At 50.3% G+C, this 27500-nt stretch overlaps 1 protein-coding gene across 2 annotated transcripts in view; it reads right to left on the bottom strand.

Annotated features, from left to right (window-relative positions):
* The window catches only part of LOC116978520 (macrophage colony-stimulating factor 1 receptor-like), a 28790-nt gene extending 5166 nt beyond the window's left edge, over positions 1-23624 (bottom strand). The window contains exons 1-12 of one of the 2 annotated variants that reach the window (XM_033029710.1): positions 23411-23624; positions 13944-14086; positions 12982-13156; positions 10475-10655; positions 7575-7690; positions 6486-6592; positions 4557-4683; positions 3955-4059; positions 3543-3653; positions 2303-2438; positions 1345-1427; positions 497-582 (exon numbers count right to left, since the gene is read on the bottom strand). In XM_033029710.1, the coding sequence (XP_032885601.1) occupies positions 497-582; positions 1345-1427; positions 2303-2438; positions 3543-3653; positions 3955-4059; positions 4557-4683; positions 6486-6592; positions 7575-7690; positions 10475-10655; positions 12982-13156; positions 13944-14086; positions 23411-23456 (1416 nt within the window). In that variant the 5' untranslated portion in view covers positions 23457-23624. The remainder of the gene's footprint in view (positions 1-496; positions 583-1344; positions 1428-2302; positions 2439-3542; positions 3654-3954; positions 4060-4556; positions 4684-6485; positions 6593-7574; positions 7691-10474; positions 10656-12981; positions 13157-13943; positions 14087-23410) is intronic. The other variant, XM_033029711.1, reaches the window with a different exon arrangement.
* Between the last annotated feature and the right edge of the window lie 3876 nt (positions 23625-27500).

Below are 27500 nucleotides of genomic sequence, written 5' to 3'. Positions count from 1 at the left end.
CTTTGTGGGTGTGATCGTGAGTATGCAAGTATTCCATGGGTGCGTGTATGAGTGCCTCCTGCAGTGTGAGTGTGCGAATGCTCCCTGGGGTGTGGGTGTGAGTACACGAGTGCCCCTGTGGTGTGCGCGAGTGTGCAAGTGTTCCCTGGGTGCGGATGTCTCCTGCGGTGTGATGAGTGTGGGTGTGAGTGTGTACGTTCTCACTGCAGTGTGGATGTGAGTGTGTGTAAGTGCTCACTGTGGTGTGAGTGTGGGTGTGAGTGTGTGTAAGTGCTCACTGTGGTGTGAGTGTGGGTGTGAGTGTGTGTAAGTGCTCAATGCGGTGTGAGTGTGTAAGTGCGCAATGCGGTGTGAGTGTGTAAGTGCTCACTGCGGTGTTTGTGTGAGTGTGTAAGTGCTCACTGCGGTGTTTGTGTGAGTGTGTAAGTGCTCACTGCGGTGTGAGTGTGGGTGTGAGTGTGGGTGTGTGTGCGAGTGTTCCTTGGGTGTGACTCACGTTTTTGGAGGAGAGGAAGTCCATTCCCTGGGCCACCTGGTGAGCAAATCCCCGCAGGTCATCCACACTCACTGGCTCCTCGTCCCCTGCACACGAACCGTGTTAGTGACCGCTCTGCCCATCTGTCCCTGCTACCTCACATCGGCCACTCTGCCCGTCAGTCCCTGCAACTCCACGCTGGCTACTCCGCCCATCTGTCCCTGCTACCCCACATCGGCCACTCTGCCCATCTGTCCCTGCAACCCCACGCCGGCCACTCCGCCCATCTGTCCCTGCTACCCCACATCGGCCACTCTGCCCATCTGTCCCTGCTACCCCACGTCGGCCACTCTGCCCATCTGGCCCTGCTACCCCACGCCGGCACTGGTGACTGTCTGTTGCTCTCTACTACCCCACGTCGGCCACTCCGTCCATCTGTCCCTGCTACCCCATGTCGGCCACTCCTCCCATCCTTCCCTGCTACTCCACGCTGGCCACTCCACCCCTCCCTCCCTGCTACCCCACACTGACACATGAGATTGTTCAGCCCATCAGGCCAATCCCATCACATGAACAGGTCTCTCCCCCCTCCTCTGTGTAACCTCTGCCCCCCACGACGGAATCCCTGGGGAGGTCTAAGTCGTTGTAGAGAGACACAGCGCAAGTCCACACTGGCCATTGATGAGGATGAGGGAGAAACCCGGAGTACCCTGAGAAAACCCACACTGGTCACCCAACTACACCTTGGTCCACCACTCAGGGCACCCAAGGGTGGCACTGAGTTGGATGGTTTACCCACTGCCCAGGGCACCCAAGGGTGGCACTGAGTTGGGCCGCTGCCCAGCGGTGATGGCGATGAACCCACTTACCCTGGGTCTCTGGGAGGGGGTTCTGGGCAGGGGTGGGAGCCTTGCTGTCCGCACTGGGCCTCATGGTCAGGTATCCGTCCGAGCTGCAAGAGAGATGGAGGACAAGGCTGTCATCGCTCGGCTGCTACAGGACAGGGGATCCTCCCCATCCTCCGCCGCTGGGGGGTGGGCAATCTGGGCATGGGGGTGGGGGGCATGGGATACTGGAGGGGGACGGGGGGTGGACACGGGGGGTCTTGGCATGGGGGGGCATGGGGTACGACAGGGGGATGGTAGGCACGGGGGGCCGTGCACACATGTCGAGCTGGGCCAGGACCTCTTACTCCCACCACCACACCGCCATTAGTCACTGCACCCATCAATCGCACACACACACACTGCAAGAGGCAGGAGTGGACCATGCGGTCCCTTGTGCCTGCTATCCATTTAGCTTGTTTAGTTCAGAAACACAGCACGGAAACAGGCCCTTCAACCCTCCGAGTCCGCCCCAACCATCGATCACCCTTTCACACTAGTTCAATGCTATCCCACTTTCTCATCCACTCCCTACACACTTGGGGCAATTTACAGAGGGCCAATTGACCTACATACCCGCACATGTTAGGGATTTGGGAGAAAACAGGAGCACCCGGAGGAAACCCACCCGGACAATGTGCAAACTCCACACAGACAGCACCCGAGGTCCTGGTTTTTTCTCACCTCCAGCTCTTTCCCACTCATCACCCCTGACTTTCAGTCTGAAGAAGAGACCTGACCCGAGACGTCAGCTATCCATGTTCTCCAGAGAGTCTGCCTGAGCCGCTGAGTTACTCCGGCACTGTGTGACTATCTAGGGTATCTGAAGGGCCAGGTGTTGGGGGGAATGAGACGGGACCGAGGTAGGAAGGGGGCCGTGTCTCCCTCAGACAGAGCGAGCTATTGCAGCGGGTCGGAGGGGCCCACAGAGCCAGCTCACTACCTCAGGATTTCCTTCAGCAGGGCCGTGTTCTTGTAGATGTTCGCGTGGTCACAGTCACTCAGGCTCTGGGCCTTCTGCTTCAGGAAGTTCAGCAGATCACCAAAGCAACAGTACTCGGTGATGACGAGGACGGGGCCTGTGGGCAGAGGCAGAGAGAGGTGTCCGTGAATGCAGCAGACTGACAATCAGCCCAGTTACCCCGGCTTTCACACCCAGAAACACTCAAGGGTCGCAGGTGGAGAGAGCCAAGTTCCTGGGCGTGCATATCCTGGACCCAGCACACTGATGCAATCACAAAGAAAGCCCATCAACGCCTCCACTTCCTGAGACGATCGAGGGGATTCGATACGTCAACAGGTATTCTATTCAACTTCTACAGGTGTACAGTAGAGAGCATGCTGACTGGTTGCATCACGGCCTGGATCGGCAACTCGAACGCCCAGAAACAAAGAAGTTCGCAAGTCGGGAGTTCGCAGTCTCTCGACTCCAAACTCCCGACCCGAAATATCACCTATCCTCGAAACGTCATCGATCCATGTTCTCCAGAGATGCTGCCTGACCTGCTGAGATACTCCAGCACTTTGCATCTATCTTCAGAATAAACCAGCATCTGCAGTTTGTTTTTATTTCATAAGAACCTGGGAATGCTGGTTTACAAAAGTGGACACAAAGTGCTGGAGTAAGTCAGTGGGTCAGGCAGCATCTCTGGAGAACATGGATCGATGACGTTTCGGGGATCCACCCGAAATGTCACATATCCACGTTCTCCAGGGATGCTGCCTGACCCACTGAGTTACTCCAGCACCGTGAGTCTCCCTGGGTGTAGAGACCTCACCCGGGGGTGCTCTGCCTTCCGCTGCCCGGAACCCCACCTCCCCAAACCTGGCTGCCCCAGCCCTCTGCTCACCTCCACCCTCCCCCCCTGTGCCAGAACCCATCCTCCTCACCCCCACTCCCACCCCCACCCCGAGCCCGGCCCTGACCACCTCACCCCCACTGCCGGGCTGCTGGTGTCTGAGTGATCATCTTCCCGCAGCCGATCACGTGCTCCAGAGCACCCCCTGTTCACCTTGACCCAGACCCCCACTGCATTGCTCCTTCCCCCTCCCTGCCCAATGCCCTCTTGATTCTTGCCTCAACTGCCCTCTGCCCCCCCCCTCTCACCCCGCTTGGTTCTTGCCCCCAGCCAGCCCTTGCCCATTGCTCTTCCTGCCCTGCTCCCTGACCCTTGCCCCCTGACCTCCGTGCGTGCAGGCCCCCAGCAGGTTGACCACGTTGGTGTGCTGCCCCAGGTGGCTGAGAATCTTCAGCTCCGACATCAGGGCTTCTCTCTCGATGGAGTGGGCACTGGCTGTGGGCAGAGAGGGGCACAGGGTCACACCGCACCCACACTGGCCCTTACGAGGGGGTGTGCGTGTCATTGCGTGTATGTGTTACACTGTACATGAGTCTCCCTGTGTGTGTTTCCCTGTGTCTTATTTATTGTGTATGTCAGTGTATGTATGTGAGTGTGCATACATGTGTGTGAGTGTGCGTACATGTGCGTGTGTGCGCATGTGCATTGCATGTGTGTGTGTGCACGAATGCGTGTGTGTGTGTGTGTGTGTGTGTGTGTGTGTGTGCGATGCCCCGGGGGATGTGTGTGAGCTCACGTTTCAGCATCTTGACGGCCACGGTGGTGACCTCCTGCCCGTCGGCCATTCCGTACGCCATCGCCTCCACCACCTTGCCAAAGGCCCCGGCACCCAGCACCTTCCCTGCAACACAGGGCCACGGGTCAGGGGGGAGGGGTGGGGGGAGGGGCGAGTGTCAGGGGGGAGGGGTGGGGGGAGGGGTGGGGGGAGGGGTGGGGGGAGGGGGGGATGGGTGGTGGTCAGGGGGGAGGGGTGGGGGTCAGGGGGGGGTGGGGGTCAGGGGGGAGGGGTGGGGGTCAGGGGGGAGGTCGGGGGGAGGGGTGGGGGAGGGGCAGGGGAGGGTTAGGGCCGAGGGTCTGGGGGTGAGGAGCTGGGGTCAGGGGTGGGGGGGCGGGAGTCAGGGGTGGGCATGAAGGAGGAGTAGGGGGAGGGGCGTGGTTCTGGGGGTGAGGAGTCGGGGTGGGTGGGCGGGAGGGATGGGGGAGGGGCTGGGGTCTGGGTGTAAGGTGCGGGGGTCAGGAGATGGGAGGAGGGTGGAGGGCCGGGGATCAGGGGTGGGCGGGAGGGATGGGGAGGGGCGGGGGTCAGGGGGTGGGCAGGAGGGAGGGAGGGATCCATACCCAGGCGCAGCCTCTCCCTGGGGAACTCCCACTTCTCGTTGTAGGGCAGCTGAGTGGGGTCGATGAAGGTGTAATCGTTCCCGTTCACCGCCTCGATGATCTTCCAGCGAACCTCGTACTTTGGTTTCTGCAGGAACACAGGGGTGATGCCGAGATGAAAGTTAGAGTCGTAGAGTCAGTTTGGGATCAGGCCCTTCGGCCCAACTCATCTGAATTGGCCCTACACTGTCCCACCCACCCAAGTTTGGCCCATATCCCTCTAAACATTTCCTGTCCATGTACCTGTCCAAATGTATTTTAATGCTGTTATAGTACCTGCCCCAACTACCTTTGGGTTTGGGAACAGCTCCATCCAAGACCACAAGAAATCGCAGAGTTATAGACGCAGCCCAGCCCATCACGCAAACGAACCTCCCTTCCATTGACTCCATCTACACTTCACGCTGCCTCGGCAAGGCCACCAGCATAATAAAGGACCAGTCTCACCCCAGTCACTCTCTCTTCTCCCATCTTCCATCAAGCAAGAGGTACAAAAGTGTGAAAATAACACCTCCAGATTCAGGGACTTTCTTCCCAGCTGTTATCAGGCAACTGAACTGCCTATCACCATCTCCCTCATTGGAGACCTTCAGACGATCTTTAATTGGAGTTTATCAGATAAACTGATTTCCTCCGTCAGCTCGTAGTGTGAAAGGGAAGACACAGTAGACGCAGGGTCTGGGGGTGAGGAGCTGGGGTCAGGGGTGGGGGGTACGGTGGCGCACTTGGTAGAGCTGCTGCCTCACAGCGCCAGAGACCCGGGTTAAGTCCTGGCTTCGGGTGCTGTCTGTGTGGAGTTTGCAAGTTCTCCCTGTGACCACGTGGGTTTCCTTCGGGTGCTCCAGTTTCCTCCCACATTCCAAAGGTGTGTGGGTTTGTAGGTTAATTGGCTCCCTATAAATTTTCCCGAGTGTGTGCGGAGCGGATGAGAAAGTGGGATAATATAGAAGTAGTGTGAACGGATGATTGATGGTCGGCATGGATTCAGTGGGCCGAAGGGCCTGTTTCAGTGCTGTATCACTGTAAACTACACAGAGTGTAGAATATAGTTGCAGATTTACAAGGAGAAAGTAGATTAAAAGGAGTGGGGTGGTGGTATCATATGAGAGTAGACTTTACTTTAGGCTTAAGAGATACAGCATGGAAACTAGCCCTTCGGCCCACCGTGTCCACACTAATAATAATAATAATGGATGGGATTTATATAGCGCCTTTCTAATACTCAAGGCGCTTTACATCGCATTATTCATTCACTCCTCAGTCACACTCGGTGGTGGTAAGCTACTTCTGTAGCCACAGCTGCCCTGGGGCAGACTGAAGGAAGCGTGGCTGCCAATCTGCGCCTACGGCCCCTCCGACCACCACCAATCACTCACACACATTCACACACATTCACACACAGGCAAAGGTGGGTGAAGTGTCTTGCCCAAGGACACAACGACAGTATGCACTCCAAGCGGGACACTGACACTGACCAGCAATCACCCTGTACACTAGTTCTGTCCTACACACTAGGGACTATTTACAATTTTTACCAAAGGCAATGAACCTGCAAACCAATACATCTTTGGAGTGCGGGAAAAAACCGGAGCACCCGGAGATAGCCCACGCGGTCTCAGGGAGAACGTACAAACTCCGTATAGACAGCACAGGCAGTCAGCCGGGTCTCTGGTGCTGTGAGGCAGCAGCTCGACCACTGTGCAACTGTGCAACCCAAGCTGAGGGTAGATGGCCCTCTGGGGCTGGCGGGGGAGAGACGCTGGGCGGGAGTGACGGGAGGAGAGAAGGTGGGGCCCAGCGCTGTGGAAGTGTCGGGGGGAAGTGATGCTGGGATCCAGCACTGTAGGAGTATCTGGGGTTGAGATGCTGGGGTGCAGCCAAGACACTCACCTGCTTGTACTTGTAGAAGAGTAGGACAACGAGGAAGATGAGAAGCAGGACAACGGTCCCCGTGCTCCCCAACACCCACCTGAAGAACCGGCTGATCCTGGGCAAGCCTGTGGAGACACAGCGAGAGGTCAGCTGGCACACAGTGCGTGGGCTGTTTCCCAGCCATGGAGAGGGAGAAAGGAGCTTGTCACTCTACCTAAGTGCACGTGTCACTAATAAAGCCTAAATCAAGGCAGCCAGAGACAGGGAGGTGGATGGGCAGCAGGGTGAACTGAACAGACAAAATGTGTAGGAAGGAACAGCAGACACAAAATGCTGGACTAACTCAGTGGGACAGGCAGCATCTCTGGAGAGAAGGAATGGGTGACGTTTCGGGTCGAGACCCTGGAAAGGATCTCGAGTGTCCTGAGCATCCTTGTGTGGAGAGGTATGGAGTCGATGGGCCGAGTGGCCTCAGTATGTAGGGATGGGGGGAACAGACTGGGAGAGAGGCCTGTCATGGACTCCAACAGCAATCTGTCTCTCCCTGACACGCATGTCGAGGAGGTTTACCAGAACACTGCCTGGATGAGGGGCATTAGCTGCAGGGAGAGGTTGGACAGACTTTGATTGTTTTCTCTGTAGCGTCGGAGGTTGAGAGGAGACCTGGTAGAAAAACATAACATTATTGGAGGCATAGATAGGGTAGACAGTCAAAACCTTTATCCAGGAATGGAAATGTCCAATCAGGACATAGCTTTATGGCGAGTGGGGCAAAGTTTAAAGGAGATGCCTAGGCAATTGTTATGTTTACACAGAGGGTGGTGGAACACACTGCCTGGGGTGGTGGTGGAGGTAGATATGATAGTGGCGTTTAAGAGCCTTTTGGATAGGCACATGGATATGGAGGGATATGGATTATGTACAGGCAGATAAGAATTGGTCTTGACATCATGACCAGCACGGACATTGTGGGCCAAAGGGCCTATGTTTCATCCACTGTGGTGTTGGGGCAAGGGGCGATGGGTGGGGAGTGGTGGGCGAGGGGCGGGGCGATGGGCAGTGGGTGAGGGGCGAGGGTTTTCTGAGGCCGAGGAATGAACGACTCACGATTGACATGAAGGTGGAAGGTGAGGGAGGAGTTTGCGTGGCCATTGGAAGCGAGGAATGTGTAGGAGTCGCTCTCCGCTTCCCCCACACGCACCAGCAGCAACGAACTGTTCAATCTGCAACGGAACAAGTGGCAAAGTCACCACCTGCAGCTTGGAAACAGGCCCTTCACCCCAACAGGTCCATGCTATACATGACCCATTTACCTGCCCACGCTTGGTCCACATGACAAATGGCCATTTTCAAGATGGCCGTGGACAGATGAGAAGATCATAAGTTCATAAGGCGTAGGAGCAGAATTAGGCCACACCGTGGTGCAGCGGTTACTGCCTCTCAGCACCAGAGACCCGGGTTGAATACTGACAACGGGTGCTGTCTGTACGGAGTTTGCACAGACAGAAACGTGGCGACACTTTGTGTTCTGTCTCGGTGAATTACACTACAATCGTTGCTCTTTTGTAGTGATCTATGATTGTGATTATGGTATGATTTTACTGGATTGTATGGTAAACTTCACTGCACCTCGCTACACAGGTACATGATAAGAATATATCATCAGCATCCTCCCTGCATCCCTCCCCTTTCTCTTCCCAATCATCAATTAAGCTCTCCCTTCCTCTCCGGCTCCCCCACCCCTCTGGATATATATATATATATATACACATACACAGTATATCTTCTATATTACTAAAAGTCTGATCTTGACCGCTTTTGGCTCGCTGTGGCGTGATTTCCGAGAGAACGCCGCCACCTACGGCCGTCATTTTTGGCCACCCCGCCATTCTCTCTGCTGCCCCTGCTGGAGGGAGGGGGAGGGACTATAAAACCAGGAAATGGTGTGCCTCACTCAGTTTCTGCAAGATGGAGGAAGCCAGAGTTTCACGTCTCTCTGAGCTCTGAATAACACTGAACATGTCAACTCAACTGTGAGTGCCCTTAATGTGGTTTGAAAATGAAAATATGGTTGGGTTGAAGTAAAAATGCACTGTTAATGGTTCTTTGGGTTGAAGTAAAAATGCACTGTTAATGGTTCTTTGGGTTGAATAAAAATGCACTGCTAATGGCTCTTTGGGTTGAAGTAAAAATGTACTGCTAATGGTTCTTTGGGTTGAAGTAAAAATGCACTGCTAATGGCTCTTTGGGTTGAAGTAAAAATGCACTGCTAATGGCTCTTTGGGTTGAAGTAAAAATCCACTGCTAATGGCTCTTTGGGTTAAAGTAAAAATGCACTGCAAATGGCTCTTTGGGTTGAAGTAAAAATGCACTGCAAATGGTTGTTTGGGGGGTTGATGGGTTGAAGTAAAAATGCACTGCAAATGGTTGTTTGGGTTGAAGTAAAAATGCACTGCAAATGGTTGTTTGGCTAAACTTGACAACTTCCAGTTTGCACTATATTGATTTTAGGTAAAACGCCACCACTTATGGCTGTGATTTTAACCCATCTTACTCAGTCCCCCTCCGCTGATCAGGTGCAGAGGATTATTCCCATCAATGGAAAATAAAAGTGTTATTAGTGTTTAAAAAATGTTGAGAATCTCTCTCCTGTCAATCACGCCATGAAGGCCACACCTTTTCCGGTGGAAGGTGGAGGGATTATAAAACCCGGAAGTGTGGGTGTGGCTCAGTCTCTGTATGATGGGGGAGGGAGAGGTCACAACTCTGTCTGAGCTGTGAATCAACTGAACACACTGAATGTCTACTGAACTGTGAGTGTGGTGTTTTGTGTGGTTTTATGGTAGTTACACCTTGCTTGAAATGGTATGAAACTGCATTTGAATGTGGTGGCCTTGCACCCTGCATGAAATGGTATGAAGCTGCATTTGAATGTGGTGTCGTTGCACCCTGCATGAAATGGTATGAAACTGCATTTGAATTTGGTGGCCTTGCACCCACCTTGAATGGTATGAAACTGCACTTGAATTTGGTGGCCTTGCACCCTGCTCGAAGAGGTAAGAAACTGCACTTGAATTTGGTGGCCTTGCACCCTGCTTGAAGTGGTAGGAAAATGGATTTTAATTTGGTGGCCTTGCACTCTGCTTGAAATGGGATTTCAAGGAATAGCCGTGAATCAACTGCCAGCCCACCAGCCGTGAGTGAGCTGCCAAGTACCCAGCACATCAGGCTTGAGGGACTGAGCTGCCACCCCAAGAATCCATTTGGCCCACAATGTCCATACTAGCCCTCTGAAGACCAGTAGTCCCTGCAGCCAACAACACCCATACCAGCTCTCCAGAAACCCCCCCCCCCCACTAGCCACCAATATCGGAATTGGTGTAGAGGTGGAATATTGCGTCGGGGGACCAGCCCTCCCGTGTGGTAGTGTGTGTGTGTGTCTGTTTGTATGTATGTTTGTATGTATGTGTATGTATACATATATATATATATATATGTATATATGTATATATATATGTATATATATATATGTATATATGTATATATATATGTATATATGTATATATATATATATATGTATATATGTATATGTATATGTATAAGGTATATGTATATGTATATGTATATATGTGTATATATATATATATATATATCTATATGTATTTACATATATATCTGTGTATCTATATATACATATATATGTATATGTATATATATATATATATATATGTGTGTATATATATGTGTATATGTGTATATATATATGTGTGTATATATATATGTATATGTGTATATATATATATATGTATATATGTACGTATATATATATATATGTGTATATATATATATGTGTGTATATACACATACATACATGTTGTTCTGGGTTTAGCTCTATTGACCCACTAGTGCAGGGTCCCTGTGGATATGTGTTTGGCTCTGTTGCCCGACTAGTGCAGGGTCACTGTGGTTCTGGGCTTAGCTGTGTTGGCCCACAGGTGCCAGGGTACCTGTTGTTCTCCTCGTTGACGGTTTCCTGGTGATTGGTGCTGTTGCCCGTCCTGTGGCAGACCCAGCGGTGGTCCGTCAGCCTGGGGAACGCCTCCACCATCACCCTCAGCTGCACGGTCGCACCAAACTCAACCCGCAGATCCATCTTCTGCTCCGGAGAGATATGCACATAGGGCTCCTCTGTTGACACGCAAGAAGGCATGACATGAACAAGGAACGTAAAACATCCCCACATGCCCCGGCTATTTAAAGGTCAGACTCCAAGCCTAAGATAAACACAAAATGCTGGAGTAGCAGCGGCTCAGGCAGCATCTCTGGAGAAAAGGAACAGGGACGTTTCGGGTCGAGGCCCAACTTCAGACTGAGAGGCAGGGGAGAGGGAAACTAGAGGTATGAAAAGGTAACGAGCAAGGTGTTGCATTTCAGGAAGTGAATGGCAGGGCTCTGGGGACTGTTGTAGAGCAGAGGGATCTAGGAGTGCAGTTAACATAGTTCCCGAAAGTGGCATCATAGGGTGGTCACAAAGGCTTTCGGCACATTGGCCTTCATTAGTCAGGGTATTGAGTATAGAACCTGGGAGGTCATGCTAAAGTTGTACAAGACATTGGTGAGGCCACATTCTCTGCTCCGAAGAGCAGGGAAAGCTGAAGCGTAAAATCAGAAAGGATCAACTTCTTAGTTTGCTTTTGTTTAGAGGTACAGCGTAGAAACAGGCCCTTCGGCCCACCGAGTCCACGACGACCATCGATCACCCCATACTCACATTATCCTATACACTAGAGATAATTTTCAGAAGCCAATTAACCAACAAACCTACATGTCTTTGGAGTGTGGGAGGAGACTGGAGCACCCGGAGAAAACCCACGCAGCCACGGAGAGAACGTGAAAACTCCGTTCAGTCAGCACCCGTGGTCAGGATTGAACTCGGCTCCCTGGCGCTGTGAGGCAGCAGCTCTACCGCTGCGCCACTGTGCCGGTCACCGTGAGTGTTAAGGAAATTAAGGTGGATAGGGCTGGTGCAAGAAGGTGGGGCAAAGGTAGAAGATGTGTTTCAATCGCATTGACTGGACGAGGGAACAAATGTGCTGCTCCGGTCTCTCGTGCTCTCACAAGGAAACGGCTGAAGACGTGTACAAAGAATTTGGGTCCGTTTTCACACGAGAAGAAACAAAAACAACTCCAGAAATAGTCATGGGCTGCAGGCCTCTGAAAACAAGGAACTAAGGAAGGATAGTGTTGGTAAAAATAGGCATTGGAGAAGTTGGTGCTTGTAACAGTTCGTGAATCCCGTGGACCTTAGTTTAGAGATCCAGGCCCTTCAGCTCATCGAGTCCACTCTGACCAGCGATCACCCCTTCACTAGTTCTAGGTCATCCCACTTTCTCATCCACTCCCTATAAACGAGGGGCGATTTACAGTGGGTCAAATAACTTATAAACCCACACGTCTTTAGAGTGTGGAAGGAAACCGTAACTCCTGGAGGAAACCCACACGGTCACAGTGGGAACATGCAAACTCCACACAGAAAGGCAACACCTGAGGTCAGGACCAAACCTGGGCCGCTGCCGCTGTGAGACAGTGACTCTACCACTGTGCCGACACATGGTCACTCCGGCCTTCACCGCGGTGGCCAGGTAGCGAGCAGCTGCTCGACATGTTTACTGGGGAAGGGGCTGTACATCAGCAGTGGTCACTCTGGCCCCCCAGCGGCCCCAGCCTAGCCCCCCCCCCCCCCACACATCCATCGCTCTCCCAGCCCTGACCCTAGTCAGCAGCCCCACTCTAGATCCCCCCTATTGCCCAGTGCCCACCCCATGCCCTCACCCACTGCCCAGTGTCCCCACTCCTAGTGCCCACCCCATGCCCTCACCCACTGCCCAGTGTCCCCACTCCTAGTGCCCATCCCATGCCCTCACCCATTGCCCAGTGTCCACTCCTAGTGCCCATCCCATGCCCTCATCCACTGCCCAGTGTCCACTCCTAGTGCCCATCCCATGCCCTCATCCACTGCCCAGTGTCCCCACTCCTAGTGCCCATCCCATGCCCTCATCCACTGCCCAGTGTCCACTCCTAGTGCCCACCCCATGCCCTCATCCACTGCCCAGTGTCCCCACTCCTAGTGCCCATCCCATGCCCTCACCCATTGCCCAGTGTCCACTCCTAGTGCCCATCCCATGCCCTCACCCATTGCCCAGTGTCCACTCCTAGTGCCCACCCCATGCCCTCACCCACTGCCCAGTGTCCCCACTCCTAGTGCCCATCCCATGCCCTCATCCACTGCCCAGTGTCCCCACTCCTAGTGCCCACCCCATGCCCTCACCCACTGCTAGTGCCCACCCCATCCCCTCACCCACTACCCACCGGTTCTACTACAGACCACCCCCCACTGCCCTGTATCCTCACTCCCACTGCCCAGCCCCCTCCCACTGCTCTGTGGCCTCACCCCACCCCAATGCCACCCACTGCCCAGCCCACTCCCCCCCCACTGCCCCATGGCACCCCTTACCCACGACTCGCAGTGTGGAAATGGCCTGCAGCAATACGTTGCGCCTGTTTTCCCTGCCGGACATGGTGCAGGTGAAGTTCCCAGCATGCTCGCTGCTCACGGCCGGGATGTGCAGCCTCTCGCTCAGTATTAAATGCGTCCCGCGGGTACTCATGGACGATTCCGTTGGGACAAGCTGCGGAGGGAACAAGCCGCTGCATTACTGAGTCCAACGTGCAATCCATGCCATTCTGCCCACCAGTCCCACAATCCTAGCCCAATCCACAGACACTCTCTCCACCCACTGAATCCCCTCGCACAGACACTCTCCCTCATCAGCTTACAGAAACTTTACCCATTATCATCAAAGGTGTAGAACTGAGCCACCTGAAGCCATTTGGGTGGCACGGTGGCGCAGCGGTAGAGCTGCTGCCTTACAGACCCGGGTTCGATCCTGACTACGGGTGTTGTCGGTACGGAGTTGCAAGCTCTCCCTCTGACCCTTGTGGGTTTTCTCCGGGTGCTCCGGGTTTTTTCCCACCTCCTAAAGAAATGAGACATTGGCCAAAGTCGGGCCACAGAGGGTGTGGGTGAAGGAGAGAGAGAGGTGGGGAGAGAGTTCCATAGCTCAGTGAGCAGTTTGAGCAGTCACGGCCACTGGCTGTGAACAATTTATCTGCCGGTGATCAGGAGGCCTTTATTGGAAGGAGTGTGTAGGCCTTGCTGAGCTACTGGCCTGGTTGCAGAGACAGGGGAGATGGAATCGATGGAGGGAGCCCACCTCACCTATATCCACCCATCATTCGCCAGGATATGTCCAGCCTCACCTCTCTTCCAGCTTTCTCCCCCACCCCTATCAGCTTAATGAACGGTGCCAACCTGAAAAGTCACCTATCCATGTTCTCCAGCGATGCTGCCTGACCCGCTGAGTTACTCCAATTACTAAGTGTCTTTTTTGAAGCAAAAGTAAATGACTGACTCACCTCTCCATGTGGTGAAAGCCACTTCACTTTGATCATCGGGCTGGTGCTGTCAATGATACAGTTGGCTGTGAACGGTTCTCCCCTCAGTTGAGTCTGCTCCTTGGGTTCCAGCTCCATCCTGAAACCTGCAAGTGGACGAGAAGCTGCTGAGAGAAAGCCGGCGGAGTTCCTGGATCCCTGAGCACAAACTCCCAAACTCTGGGAATGCTTCACGAAATTAGGCACTTTAAAGATACAGCGCAGAAACAGGCCCTTCGATTAACCTACAAACCAGCACGTCCTTGGAGTGTGGGAGGAAACCAGAGCGCCCAGAGAAAACCCACGCAACCTCCGTACAAACAGCACCTGTAGTCAGGATCGAACCCGGGTCTCTGGCGCTGCAAGGCAGCAACTCTACCGCTGCACCACTGTGCTGCCCTCAAACCTGGGTGTACTGTGTTCAGTTTTGGTCAGTCTGCTGTAGAAAATATCTCATTAAGCTAGAAAGTGTGCAGAGAAGACTTACAAGGATGTTGCCAGGACTCGAGGGTCTGAGCTATAGGGAGAGGTTGAGCAGGCTAGAACTCGATTCCTTGGAGCGCAGGAGGCTGAGGGGTGATCTTATAAAGGTGTACAAAATCAGTGGGGGGGGGGGGGAATAGATAGGGTGAACACGCAGAGTAGGGGAATCAAGAACCAGAGGACATAGGTTTAAGATGAGAGGAGAAAGATTTAATAGGAACCGGAGTAGCAACGTTTTCACTCAAAGGGTGAAACCCTGAAACGTCACCTATCCACGTTGTCCTGAGATGTTGTCTGACCCACTGAGTTACTCCAGCACTTTGTGTCTTTTTTTGTAAACCAGCATCTGCAGTTCCTTGTGTCGATATTTAGAAGACACTTGGACAGGTGCATGGATAGGAAATGTCGAGCAGGATATTGATCTGACGCAGGCAGGTGGGATTGGCGTAGATGGGGAATCTTGGAAGGCATAGACAAACTGGGCCGAATGGCCTATTGCTGTGCTGTATGACCCCCGTGATATTGACTAATAGAGACAGCAGTTTCTATCAAATCCGTGTGTTCCCACTCTTTGCTTTCTGTCTGTAAACCACTCGCCTGGCCACATCAGAACCGGGCCCTGGTTCCACACACTCTAACCACTGTGACCACCTCCAGTATAGGACTGCAGCTAAAGCCCCTGCAGATCCCACACACCGCACCCATCGGTTCCCCCTCATCCCATCTGCTCATCACATCCTCAAGGAACAGTGGCTGATTACACAGATGAAATGTTTCATTCTGGGGAGAAGGCAGGAGCATGGGGTTAGGAGGGAGCGATAGATCAGCCTTGATTGAATGGCAGTAGACTTGATGGGCCGAACGGCCTAATTCTGCTCCTATCACTTATGATCTTATGATGAACCCGCAATGAATCTTGTCCCCGACAACTCTCACTAACTTCTGCAGACGCGCCTGAGAAAGCATTTTATTGGGATGCATCACAGCTTGGTTTGGAAACAGCTCCAACACCGCAAAAAAGCGTAAAGAATTGTGGGTGGGTAGAATTTGGAGGGTGTGTTGGCATCGATGGTGCTGGTGGAGATGGTGGAGAGCTTCACCATCCTGCTGGTAAATATCACCACCAATCTCTCCTGGTCCACACACTGACGCTAGGGCAAAGAAGGCACTTCCTCAGGAGTGTCTCCAACGACTCGTACCAATTTACAAAGATGCAGCACAGAATGCACACTGGCTTCAGACTTAAGACTTTTTACTTTAGACTTTAGAGATACACCGCGGAAACAGGCCCTTCGGCCCACCGGGTCTGCGCCGACCAGCGATCACCCCGTACACCAGCACTATCCAACACACTAGGGACTATTTATAATTTTACCAAAGCCAATTAACCTACAAATCTGCAGGTCTTTGGAGTGTGGGAGGAAACCAGAGTACCCGGGGGAACCTACTTGGTCACAAGGAGAATTAACAAATTCCGTAGACAGCACCCATAGTCAGGATCAAACCCAGTCTCTGGCGCTGTGAGGCAGCAACTCTACCGCAGCGCCACCATGCCACCCCATTGTGTTGGGATGCATCACAGTTTAGTTTGGGAACAGCTCTGCCCAAGAGCACAAGAAATTGCAGAAAGTTGTGGATGTAGCCCCATCCATCACACAGACCAGAATTCCCACCATCGACTCCATCTACACTTCACGTTGCCTCAGGAAAGACGCCGATATAATCAAAGACTTGTCCCTGTCCCACCCTGCTCATTCTTTCTTCTCCCTGCTCCTGTCCGGCAGAAGATCCAGAAGCTTGAAAGCTTGCACCACCAGACTCAGAAACAGCTTCTTCCCCTCTGTAAATAGATTATTTCTCTGTAAATATATTCTGCACACTTCTTATTTATTTATTTTTAAGTAATACCAAATGTACTCATGTATGGCATGATTGGCCCCAATAGCTTGTAAAACAAATCTTGGGACAAGTGACAATACAGTAACCCAAACATCTACCCCTCTAAGGCTTCCTCTTTCTAAGTCTGTGCCTCTGTATCAGAGGGCAGTGGGGTTTGAACCAGGCACAAATATGACACAATGTTCTAGTGAACTAAAGTTGTCTGAAACCAAATCGGGCTTTGCGATGAATCCAGCAAGGAGACAGAAGACAAACTGAGAGAGTAGTGATTTCAATTCCCATTTCTGAATCCCACTTCTGCTTCAGCAGACAGATTACGTAACCATCCGTGACCACATCTCCAGCTAGAACTCTTGCCACATCTTCATCATTCTTCCCCGACCGGCCCAGAGGTATTTAAAAATGTGACCCCCCTCTCTCGCTCTGAGGTAACGTGCCCACATCTGCTGCAATTCTTTTTGCTGCATAAGGAAATTTTGTACGTGGCTTGTCCCGGAATAAAAGTGGCAGGAGGAACTGCAGGTTCTAGAGCCCTGAGCAAAACATAAAGTACTGGAGGAACAGCGGGTCAGACAGCTTCTGTGGGGGGAATGGGCAGGTGACATTTCAGGTCGGGACCCTTCTTCAGATTGATCCAAACGCTTCAACCCGAGGAAGAGTCCTGACCCGAAATGTCACCTATCCATTCCCTCCACAGATGCTGCCTGATCCACTGAGTTACTCTAGCACTTTGTGCTTGCTCACGTTTCCAGCATCTGCAGTTCCTTCTATCTATGTGCCCCTTAGTTGTGTTTGAGTTTAGTTTATTGTCACGTACCGAGGTACAGTAAAAAGCTTTTGTCGCATGCTAACCAGTCAGTGGAAGGACAATACATGATTACGATCGAGCCATACACAGTGTACAGATACACGATAAGGGGAATAACATGAATAACGTTTAGTGCAAGATAGAGCCAGTAACGTCCGATCAAAAATAGTCCGTGGGTCTCCAATGAGGTAGCTAGTAGTTTAGGACTGTTCTCTAGTTGTTGGTAAGATGGTTCAGTTGCCTGATATTGGCTAGGAAGAAACTGTCCCTGAATCTGGAGGTGCGTTTTCATACTTCTGTACCTATTTGCCTGATGGGAGAGGAGAAGATGGCGTGGCCAGAGTGCGACTCGTCCTCGATTATGCTGGTGGCCTTGCCGAGGCAGTGTGAAGTATAAATAGTCAATGGAAGGTTTTTCAGGTTTAAGGTTAGTTTATTGTCACATGCAGCAATGAAGGTACAGTAACATTCAGATTGCCATACAGTTATACCAATGAAGAGCAACAAGCCACCCAAATACATGTTTAACATGAACATCCACCACAGCAACTCCCCCACATTTTCTTGTGGTCTTGGAGCTGTTTCCAAACCAAGCTGTGATGTATCCCACTAAAATGCTTTCTAAGGCACATCTGTAGATGTTGGCGAGAGTTGTCAGGGACATGCCAAACTTCCTAAGCCTTCCAAGGAGGTAGAGTCGTTGGTGTGATTTCTTGGTCATTGCTTCAATATGGATGAAGAACTTGTTGGGGATATTTACTCCTAGGAATTTGAAGTTTCAACCACCGCTACTTCGGCGCTGTCAATGCAAACCAGGGTATGTGCACCACTTCGTTTCCTGATGTCGATCACTATCTCATTTGTCTTGCTGACATTGAGAGATAGGTTGTTGTCTCAACACCAGGTCACAAGTTTCTCAATCTCTTTCCTGCACTCCGTCTCATCACTATTTGATATGAGGTCCACAATGGTGGTGTCGTCTACGAATTTGAAAATTGAATTAGATTTATACAGCTGCACAGTCGTGGGTGTACAAGGAGTAAAGAAGGGGGCTGAGGACACATCCTTGTGGAGCACCCGTGTTGAGGGTTATTGTAGAGGATGATTTGTCCCCTATGCTCACTGATTGGGGTCTGTTGGTCAGGAAGTCGAGAATCCAGTTGCAGAGATGAGTGCTGATTCCAAGTCCCGTGAATTTGGATGGTGTAACGGTATTAAAAGCAGAGCTGTAGTCTATCAGGAGTCTGAAGCAGGTGTCTGTCTTATCCAGGTGTTCTAGGGATGAGTGTCGGGCTACGCCGATGGCAGTAGGTGAACTGCGGTGGGTCAAAGCCGCTGGGTAGACTGGATTTAATGCATTCCATAACTAGCCTCTCAAAGCATTTCATGATGGTGCATGTCAAGGCTACTAGACAGGAGTGGTCTTCTTGAAGCAGGTGTGTACCTCAGAACAGAGTACGGAGAGATTAAAGATGTTCGTGAATACTCCCACTAGCTGGTCCATACAGCTACTAAGGACACGGCCAGGAACTCCGTCTGGGCCACTTGCTTTCCGTAGGTTCACCCTCAGGAAGTTCTTGGTGTTTTGGGAAAGTGTGAAAACACACAGCTCCAGATTCACAGGGACAGTTTCTCCCCCGCTGTTATCAGGCAACTGAACTGTCCTGTCGCCAACTAGAGAGTGGTCCTGACCTTCCATCTACCTCATTGGAGATCCTCAGACTATCTTTAATCAGACTTTACTGGACTTTATCTTGCACTGAACATTATTCCCTTTATACTGCATCTCTACACTGTGGACAGCTTGATTGTAATCCTGTATGGTATTTCTGCTGTCTGGATAGCACGCAGCAAAAAGCTTTTCACTGCACCTCGGTACACGTGACAATAATAAACTAAACTAGGTATGTATACTGTTGCAAAAACCAAAGTACCTAGTGCAACCAAAGACACTGTAGCAGTAGTCAAGAGCATGACGGTTGCTGGGAGGAAGCTGCTCTTGAACTTGAATGTCACGGTTTTCAGGCTCCTGTACCTGTAGCAGCAATGTGGGATTATGGCTATGGTGTGTGGGTCTTTGATGATGCTGGCTGCCTTTATGAGGCAGCGCTTCCTATAGATCCCTTAGATGGTGGGGAGGTCAGTACCCGTGATGGATCAGGCGGTGTCCACCGCTCTCTGTGATCTCTGTGAGATATAATTGATATTCTATTTGGAAGTTTGCGGATGACACTAAGCTGGGGGGCAGTGTTAGCTGTGAGGAGGATGCTAGGAAACTGCAAGGTGACTTGGATAGGCTGGGTGAGTGGGCAAATGTTTGGCAGATGCAGTATAATGTGGATAAATGTGAGGTTATCCATTTTGGTGGCAAAAACGGGAAAGCAGACTATTATCTAAATGGTGGCCGACTAGGAAAAGGGGAGATGCAGCGAGACCTGGGTGTCATGGTACACCAGTCATTGAAAGTGGGCATGCAGGTGCAGCAGGCAGTGAAGAAAGCAAATGGTATGTTAGCTTTCATAGCAAAAGGATTTGAGTATAGGAGCAGGGAGGTTCTACTGCAGTTGTACAGGGTCTTGGTGAGACCACACCTGGAGTATTGCGTACAGTTTTGGTCTCCAAATCTGAGGAAGGACATTATTGCCATAGAGGGAGTGCAGAGAAGGTTCACCAGACTGATTCCTGGGATGTCAGGACTGTTTTATGAAGAAAGACTGGATAGACTTGGTTTATACTCTCTAGAATTTAGGAGATTGAGAGGGGATCTTATAGAAACTTACAAAATTCTTAAGGGGTTGGACAGGCTAGATGCAGGAAGATTGCTCCCGATGTTGGGGAAGTCCAGGACAAGGGGTCACAGCTTAAGGATAAGGGGGAAATCCTTTAAAACCGAGATGAGAAGAACTTTTTTCACACAGAGAGTGGTGAATCACTGGAACTCCCTGCCACAGAGGGTAGTCGAGGCCAGTTCATTGGCTATATTTAAGAGGGAGTTAGATGTGGCCCTTGTGGCTAAGGGGATCAGAGGGTATGGAGAGAAGGCAGGTACGGGATACTGAGTTGGATGATCAGCCATGATCATATTGAATGGCGGTGCAGGCTCGAAGGGCCGAATGGCCTACTCCTGCACCTAATTTCTATGTTTCTATGAAACTGGACTTTGAGCAGATATCAGTCGCCTGGGAGTGGAGTGATGGGACCTTCTCTATCATGTCCGTTCATTGTTTTGGCTTCCTATTTCTAAATTAATTCTGCGGCAATTTGTAATTCCGTTCGTAATTCTGTTTGTGTTAATACGGAATAAAGGGGAATAAATGGGGAGAAAGCAGGAACGGGGTACTAATTTTGGATGATCAGCCAGAATCATATTGAATGTCATGTTTGTCATGTTTTTAAACTGTCGGTTAAAGTTATGCCAGATCTATACAAGTCACAACATACTCAATCACAACACAAAGTGCTGGAGGATCTCAGCGGGTCAGGCAGCATCTGTGGAGGGAATGGACACGTGATGTTTCAGGTTGGGTCCCTACTTCGACTGATGGAGTGACGGTGGTGGCGAGGGAGAGAAAGCTGGAAGAGAAGTGGGGATGGGACAAAGCCTGGCAAGTGATAGGTGGATACGAGGTGGGGGGGAGGTGGGGGTGATTGACAGATGAGTTCATTATAAAGGCTGGAGGTGAAAAGGAGATAAAGGTGTCAGATAAGGAGAGAAGAGGTGGAGTGAAATGTAAAGTCAGAGTGAGGGAGGTGGATTGAAGGTGACAGGAGGAGCGGAAAGAGGGTGACAGGAAAGAAGGGGCAGGGGATAGAGCGGGGAGAGGCGCGGACTTGATAGAAGCATGCATAGACAGGGCAGACAGTCAGAACCTTTTTCCAGGGTGGAAATGTCAGGGAGGACATAGCCTGAAGGTGAAAGGAGCAGAGTTTAAAGGCGATGTGCGGAGCAAGCATTTTTACACAGAAGGTGGTGGGGGCCTGGAACACGCTGCTGGGAGGGGGGGGGGGGGGGAGGTGGGGGGGGTGGGTGGGGGGGGGGGGGGTGGGGGGTGATGGAGGCAGATTACAATAGTGGTGTTTAAGAGGCTTTTAGATGGGCACATGAATATGCAGGGAATGGAGGGATATGGATCATGTGCAGGCAGATGAGATTAGTTCTCTGCCTCAGAAGGCAGTGGAGGTCAATTCTCTGGATGCTTTCAAGAGAGAGTTAGATAGAGCTCTTAAAGATTACGGAGTCAGGGGATATGGCGAGAAGGCAGGAACGGGGTACTGATTGTGGAAGATTAGCCATGATCATATTGAATGGCGGTACTGGCTCGAAGGGCCGAATGGCCTACTCCTGCACCTATTGTCTATTGTTTGTCATCATGTTGGGCACAGACATTGTGGACCAGAGGGCTGTTCATGTGCTGTACTGTTCTATGTTCCAAGTAAAAAGATTTAGGCTGTAGGTTGAGCAAGCTGTGAGGTGATGGCCTTTTCATTCACAAATGACATCTCTGCAACAAGATGACTTACACTGTCTGTTCCTCCAGTGATGTTGCTGGACTCGGCAGAGCAGGAACAGGCTCTGCCAGTGCTGGGCTCAGACTGCAACGTTCCAATCGATCACGTTCCACAAAATCCCATTCGCAAGATGATTAAAATAGCCATTCATTTACGGGAATTAAACACTAAATTCCTTCAATTTGGCCCATAAATTCATGACAATGAGATTTAAAAATCATGTTATATTGTGAATTCTTGTGTGAATGTTATTTTTACACTTAGGCTATTTAAAAATGTTAACCTTTTCTTAAGAAATGGGTAGATGTTTAGATCTAGTAATTGAATTTTGTATTAGCTACAATTAGGTAACTAATTATATGCTTTAATTTCAGTTAATCCAAGTAAGATGGTTTCATATTTGTTTCAGAATGCTTCAATCCATAATAACTGAAAATTTCATTCAGTTCTCTTAATTTTTAAGAAAGTTATGGGCTTTTGACTGTCCTTGATCACAGCTTTTGAGTTAAGTCAATGGAAAAGCAATAGGGAACATAATTTCTGAGTATGAAAATGGCCATAACTTTTTTAATACTGAAGATATGAAAGTGAATTAGGTGTCAACTTATTTTTATGCTTTTTCTGGGGATAAATTGCAGACTTGATTTTTTAAATCTCAAAATGTTGTACCATTGGTATATGGAACGAGCTGACAGATAAGGTAGTTTAGGCAGGCACTATGACAACATTTAACATTCTGAGCAGAGGTTCGCAAGAGCTGAAGTAATCTCTTTGCTTCTTGTAAAGTTACACGATTGTACAAACTGTGCTGCTCGTTCCTGGCAGTGGTCACTTTGTGACGCGCCGTTTCAAGAAGCTCTATTCCACAGTCGCAACACAAACAGAAGATGAAATCTCACTGAGTCTTTGATGGTATTATGTAGAAACAAGGGACTGCAGATATCTGCTGGTTAACACACAGAACGACGCAAAGTGCTGGAGTAACTCAGCGGGTCAGGCTAATCTCTGGAGAACATGGATAGGTGACATTTCGCGTCACTTGGGACAATTTACAATTTTTACAGAAGCCAATTAACCTACAAATCCACACGTCTTGGAAGTGTGGGAGGAAGCCAGGGCACCGGGAGGAAATGTGTTCTGGCAAAGGGAGAACATAAAACAGAACAGTACAGGTGGTCAGGATCGAAGCCGGGTCTCTGGCGCTGTGAGGGAGCAGCTCTACCACTGTGCTGCCCAAACATCATCCCTCAAGACCATAATGCACACCGCGTGTGTGAAGCGGTGGGTATACAACCTACTACACCCAGCTCCTGGGCTCAATAACAAGACTCTCCAACAACTTCCCCGCAGCCTACAGCTGCGCCCACTTGTTCCGTTACGATGCCTGTGACAGTTAAACACCCTTGACTTCCACAACGTCCCATGAACCAGTACAATTTGCCCCAAATGTTAGTTCAGGTATCAGCTCCAAGATTATGGCAACTCAGAGTGAAAACTATCATCCTCCCTGCTCCATCTGCTGATCCCCGTCACTTTGAGGACCAGCCCTCCTTTCTCGCGGCATTGCCCCTCTAAGCACTCCCTAACTGAGGACCCCCCCCCCCCCCCCCCCCAAACCCCCACCACGATAATCCCCGGAGGTGCTGCCCAGCCTTGCTGCACTTTGTGCCGGGGCAGAGGGGAGGGGGAGGGGGACGGGGGGGGATGTGTAATGGAGAGGTGGGACGGGAAGGAGGAGAGGTGGTCTTACCTGCCCAGGTGAGGGGCAGTGAGAGGAGGATCAGCCACAGGTACATGGTCCTGGTGTGTCCAGGGCGACGGGCGGCAGCAGCTCAGGACAGTCCTCGCTGGTCGCTGCGCTGAAGTGAATCTCCGAGTGTCAGCACAATCTGCAGCCCAACTTCTCCTTTACTCTTCTGCTCTGACACATCGTCTTCACTGACACCAGAACTGACCAAAGTAACTCCCCACAGCAGGGCCACTTCATCGAAACGTGAACATGTCCTGCACAGGAAGAGGCCATTCGGCCCCTTGTGTCCCTGCTGACCAGAGAGGGACATTACGTTGAACCTACTTGACTTCCATCACATGAGTCGACACAAAGTGCTGGAGTTACTCAGTGGATCAGGCAGCATCTCTGAAGAAAAAGAATAGGGTGATGTTTCAGGTTGGAACCCTTCTTCACGTTGAGAGTTAGGGGAGAGGGAAACTAGAGGTATAAAAAGGTACAGAATAAATCAGAACAGAGCCAGCACCGACAACTGTGAAATGCTTTTGTTCCATTCTATCCAGCTAGCAGAAAGACAATACATGATTACAATCGAGCCATTGACTGTGTATAAATACATGATATTAGTGCAAGGTAAAGCTAGCAAAGTCCGATCAAGGATATCCCAAGGCTCATCAAAGAGGAAGATCGAAGTTCAGCACTGCTCTCTGGTTGTGGTAGGATGATTCGGTTGCCTGATTACAGCTGGGAAGAAACTGTCCCCGAATCTGGTGGTGCGCATTTTCACACTTCTATACTTTTTGCCTGATGGGGGATGGGAGAAGAGAGAGTGGTTAGGGTGCGACTCATCCTTGATTTCTACTTCATTATGTTGCAGCGTGAGGTATAAATGAGGTCAATAGAAGAGAGGTTAGTTTGTGTGATGGCCTGAGCTGCGTCCACAATTCGCTGCAATTTCTTGCAGTCTTGGATGGAGCAGTTCCCAAACCAAGCTGGGATGCATCCTGATAAGATGCTTTCCATGGTGCATCTGTAGAAGTTGGTGAGAGTTGTAGAGAAGTTGTACATGCCGAACTTCCGAAGCCTTTTGAGGAAGTAGATGCGTTGGTATGCTTTCTTGGTCATTGTTTCAATATGAGTGTTCCATATTTGGTTGTTGATCAACCATCCTCATTGATTGGGGTCTGTTGGTCAGGAAGTCGAGGATCCAGTTGCAGTGATGACACCAAGTCCCGTGAGTTTGTTGATAAGCTTGTATGGTATAACGGTATTAAAGGCAGAGCCGTAGCCTATGAATAGGGTAAAGGTGAATTGGACAGTACCCTACCTTGTGGAAGGACTGTTCAGAACTCTGATGACAGAGGGGAAAACACTGGTGCTGAGAAGCCAGTGTAAGATGTAGGGTAGTGAGGAAGGTGCTTAGCTTGCTTGCTTTCAGGGACGGGGCAATGAGTACGAGAGCCAGGACAGTATATAGCTGAGGTAGATACAATGTGCTGGAGTAACTCAGCGGGTCAGGCAGCATCTCTGGAGGACATAGATAGGTGACGTTTTAGGTCGGGACCCTTCTACAGACCGAATGTAAGGTTGGGAGGAGGTGAAGAGCTGGAGGTGAGAAAAGACCAGGACCAATCGGGGCCGGCCACAAATGGCCTCGGTCAGGGCGGTGCCTGGTCCATTGTTGGCTGGGAAAGGTGTGATCTCAAGAGAAACAATGTGGCGAACTGTGGTGTGATCTCAAGAGAAGCAATGTGGCTAAACGACTAGGTGGAGGAAGGGGGTAAGGGAGGAGCGGAGTGTAAGTAGAAATTGGAGAATTCAACATTCTACAGCTGGGTTGTTAGCTATTTGTAAGAAATATGAGCTGTTCTTCCAATTTGTGTGTGGCCTCCCTCTGACAGTGGAGGAGGCCCAGGACAGAAAGATCAGTGTGGGAATGGGAAGTGGAGTTGAAATGGTTAGCAACCGGCAGATCATGTAGGCCGAGGCGGACTGAGCATAAGTTCTCAACGAAATTGTTGCCGAGTCTACGTTTGGTTGTAGCTGTACAGGACGCGGGTGGGGGCACTTTAGGGGTGTTCTGTTCTGGTCATCACACAACAGGAAGGATGTGGTGATACTAGGAATGGTGCAGAGCTAGCTGCCTGAAATGCTTATTTACAATATCAACATTTAAGAGACATTTAGAGATACTCTAGCCCCTCCTCTCATAATTCCTCCTCTAGATAGTAGCTCAGGACCACTCTCTAGATGTGGATAGTCAATTGGACCATCCTCTCCCCAACTAGAGAGCAGTCCCAACCTTCCATCTACCTCTATGGAGACCCTAGCACTGCAACAAGAAGCTTTTCACTATACTTCGGTACATGTGACAATAAACTAAACTACACCCTGGAACATCGAGCAGCCTATCTTGACTTCCTGCAACCAGATACTGTTCCAGTAACAGCACATATCAAAGCCTTGAGTTCCTCTGCCTTTACTGTCATTAAATTGCATTAAAATGAATTGAGTTTCGTCTCGGAGACCTTCCCTGTTCCCTGTCCTGCCCCTGCAGGTCCTGTCTGTTGAGGTTGCTTGTGTTTGTCATGAACTACCCAAGGGAACTGTTATGAGCTATACAACATGGAAACAGGCCCTTCGGCCCAACTTGCCCACGCCAACTAACATGCCCTACCATCTACACTAGATCCATCTGCCTGCATTTGGCCCATATCCTAAAAACTCTCTAGAAACATAGAAACATAGAAAATAGGTGCAGGAGTAGGCCATTCGGCCCTTCGAGCCTGCACCGCCATTCAATATGATCATGGCTGATCATCCAACTCAGTATCTCGTACCTGCCTTCTCTCCATACCTCCTGATCCCCTTAGCCACAAGGACCACATCTAACTGCCTCTTAAATGTAGCCAATGAACTGGCCTCAACTACCTTCTGTGGCAGAGAATTCCAGAGACTCGCCACTCTCTGTGTGAAAAATGTTTTTCTCATCTCGGTCCTAAAAGACTTCCCCCTTATCCTTAAACTGTGACCCCTTGTTCTGGACTTCCCCAACATCGGGAACAATCTTAGAAACATAGAAATTAGGTGCAGGAGTAGGCCATTCGGCCCTTCGAGCCTGCACCGCCATTCAATATGATCATGGCTGATCATCCAACTCAGTATCCCGTACCTGCCTTCTCTCCATACCCTCTGATCCCCTTAGCCACAAGGGCCACTCCTACTCTTTGCTTCCTGTCTGCCAGCCACTCTATCCACATCAATACTGAACCCCCAATACCGTGTGCTTTAAGTTTGCATTCTAATCTCTTATATGGGACCTTGTCGAAATCCTTCTGAAAGTCCAGATATAACGCATCCACTGGTTTTCCCTTATCAACCCTACTAGTTATATCCTCGAAAAATTCTATAAGATTCGTCAGACATGATTTACCTTCCATAAATCCATGCTGACTTTGTCCAATTATTTCACCAATTTCCAAATTTGCCGCTATCCCATCTTTAATAACTGACTCTAGCAGTTTCCCCACTACCGATGTTAGACTAACTGGTCTGTAATTCCCCGTTTTCTCTCTCCCTCCCTTCTTAAAAAGTGGGGTTACATTAGCTACCCTCCAATCCTCAGGAACTGCTCCAGAATCTAAAGAGTTTTGAAAAATTATCACTAATGCATCCTCTATTTCTGGGGCTACTTCCTTAAGTACTCTGGGATGCAGCCTATCTGGCCCTGGGGATTTATCGGCCTTTAATCCATTCAATTTACCTAACACCACTTCCCGGCTAACCTGGATTTCACTCAGCTCCTCCATCTCATTTGACCCCCGGTCCCCTGCTATTTCCGGCAGATTATTTATGTCTTCCTTAGTGAAGACAGAACCAAAGTAGTTATTCAATTGGTCCAACATGTCCTTGTTCCCCATGATCAATTCACCTGTTTCTGATTGCAAGGGACCTACATTTGTTTTAACTAATCTTTTTCTCTTCACATATCTATAAAATCTTTTGCAGTCCATTTTTATGTTCCCAGCCAATTTTCTTTCATAATCTATTTTCCCTTTCCTAATTAAGCCCTTTGTCCTCCTCTGGACTCTGAATTTCTCCTAGTCCTCTG

Source organism: Amblyraja radiata, chromosome 11 (genome assembly GCF_010909765.2).
Source record: "Amblyraja radiata isolate CabotCenter1 chromosome 11, sAmbRad1.1.pri, whole genome shotgun sequence".
NCBI classification, from domain to species: Eukaryota; Metazoa; Chordata; class Chondrichthyes; order Rajiformes; family Rajidae; genus Amblyraja; species Amblyraja radiata.
This window is presented reverse-complemented; position numbering and strand designations above follow the sequence as displayed.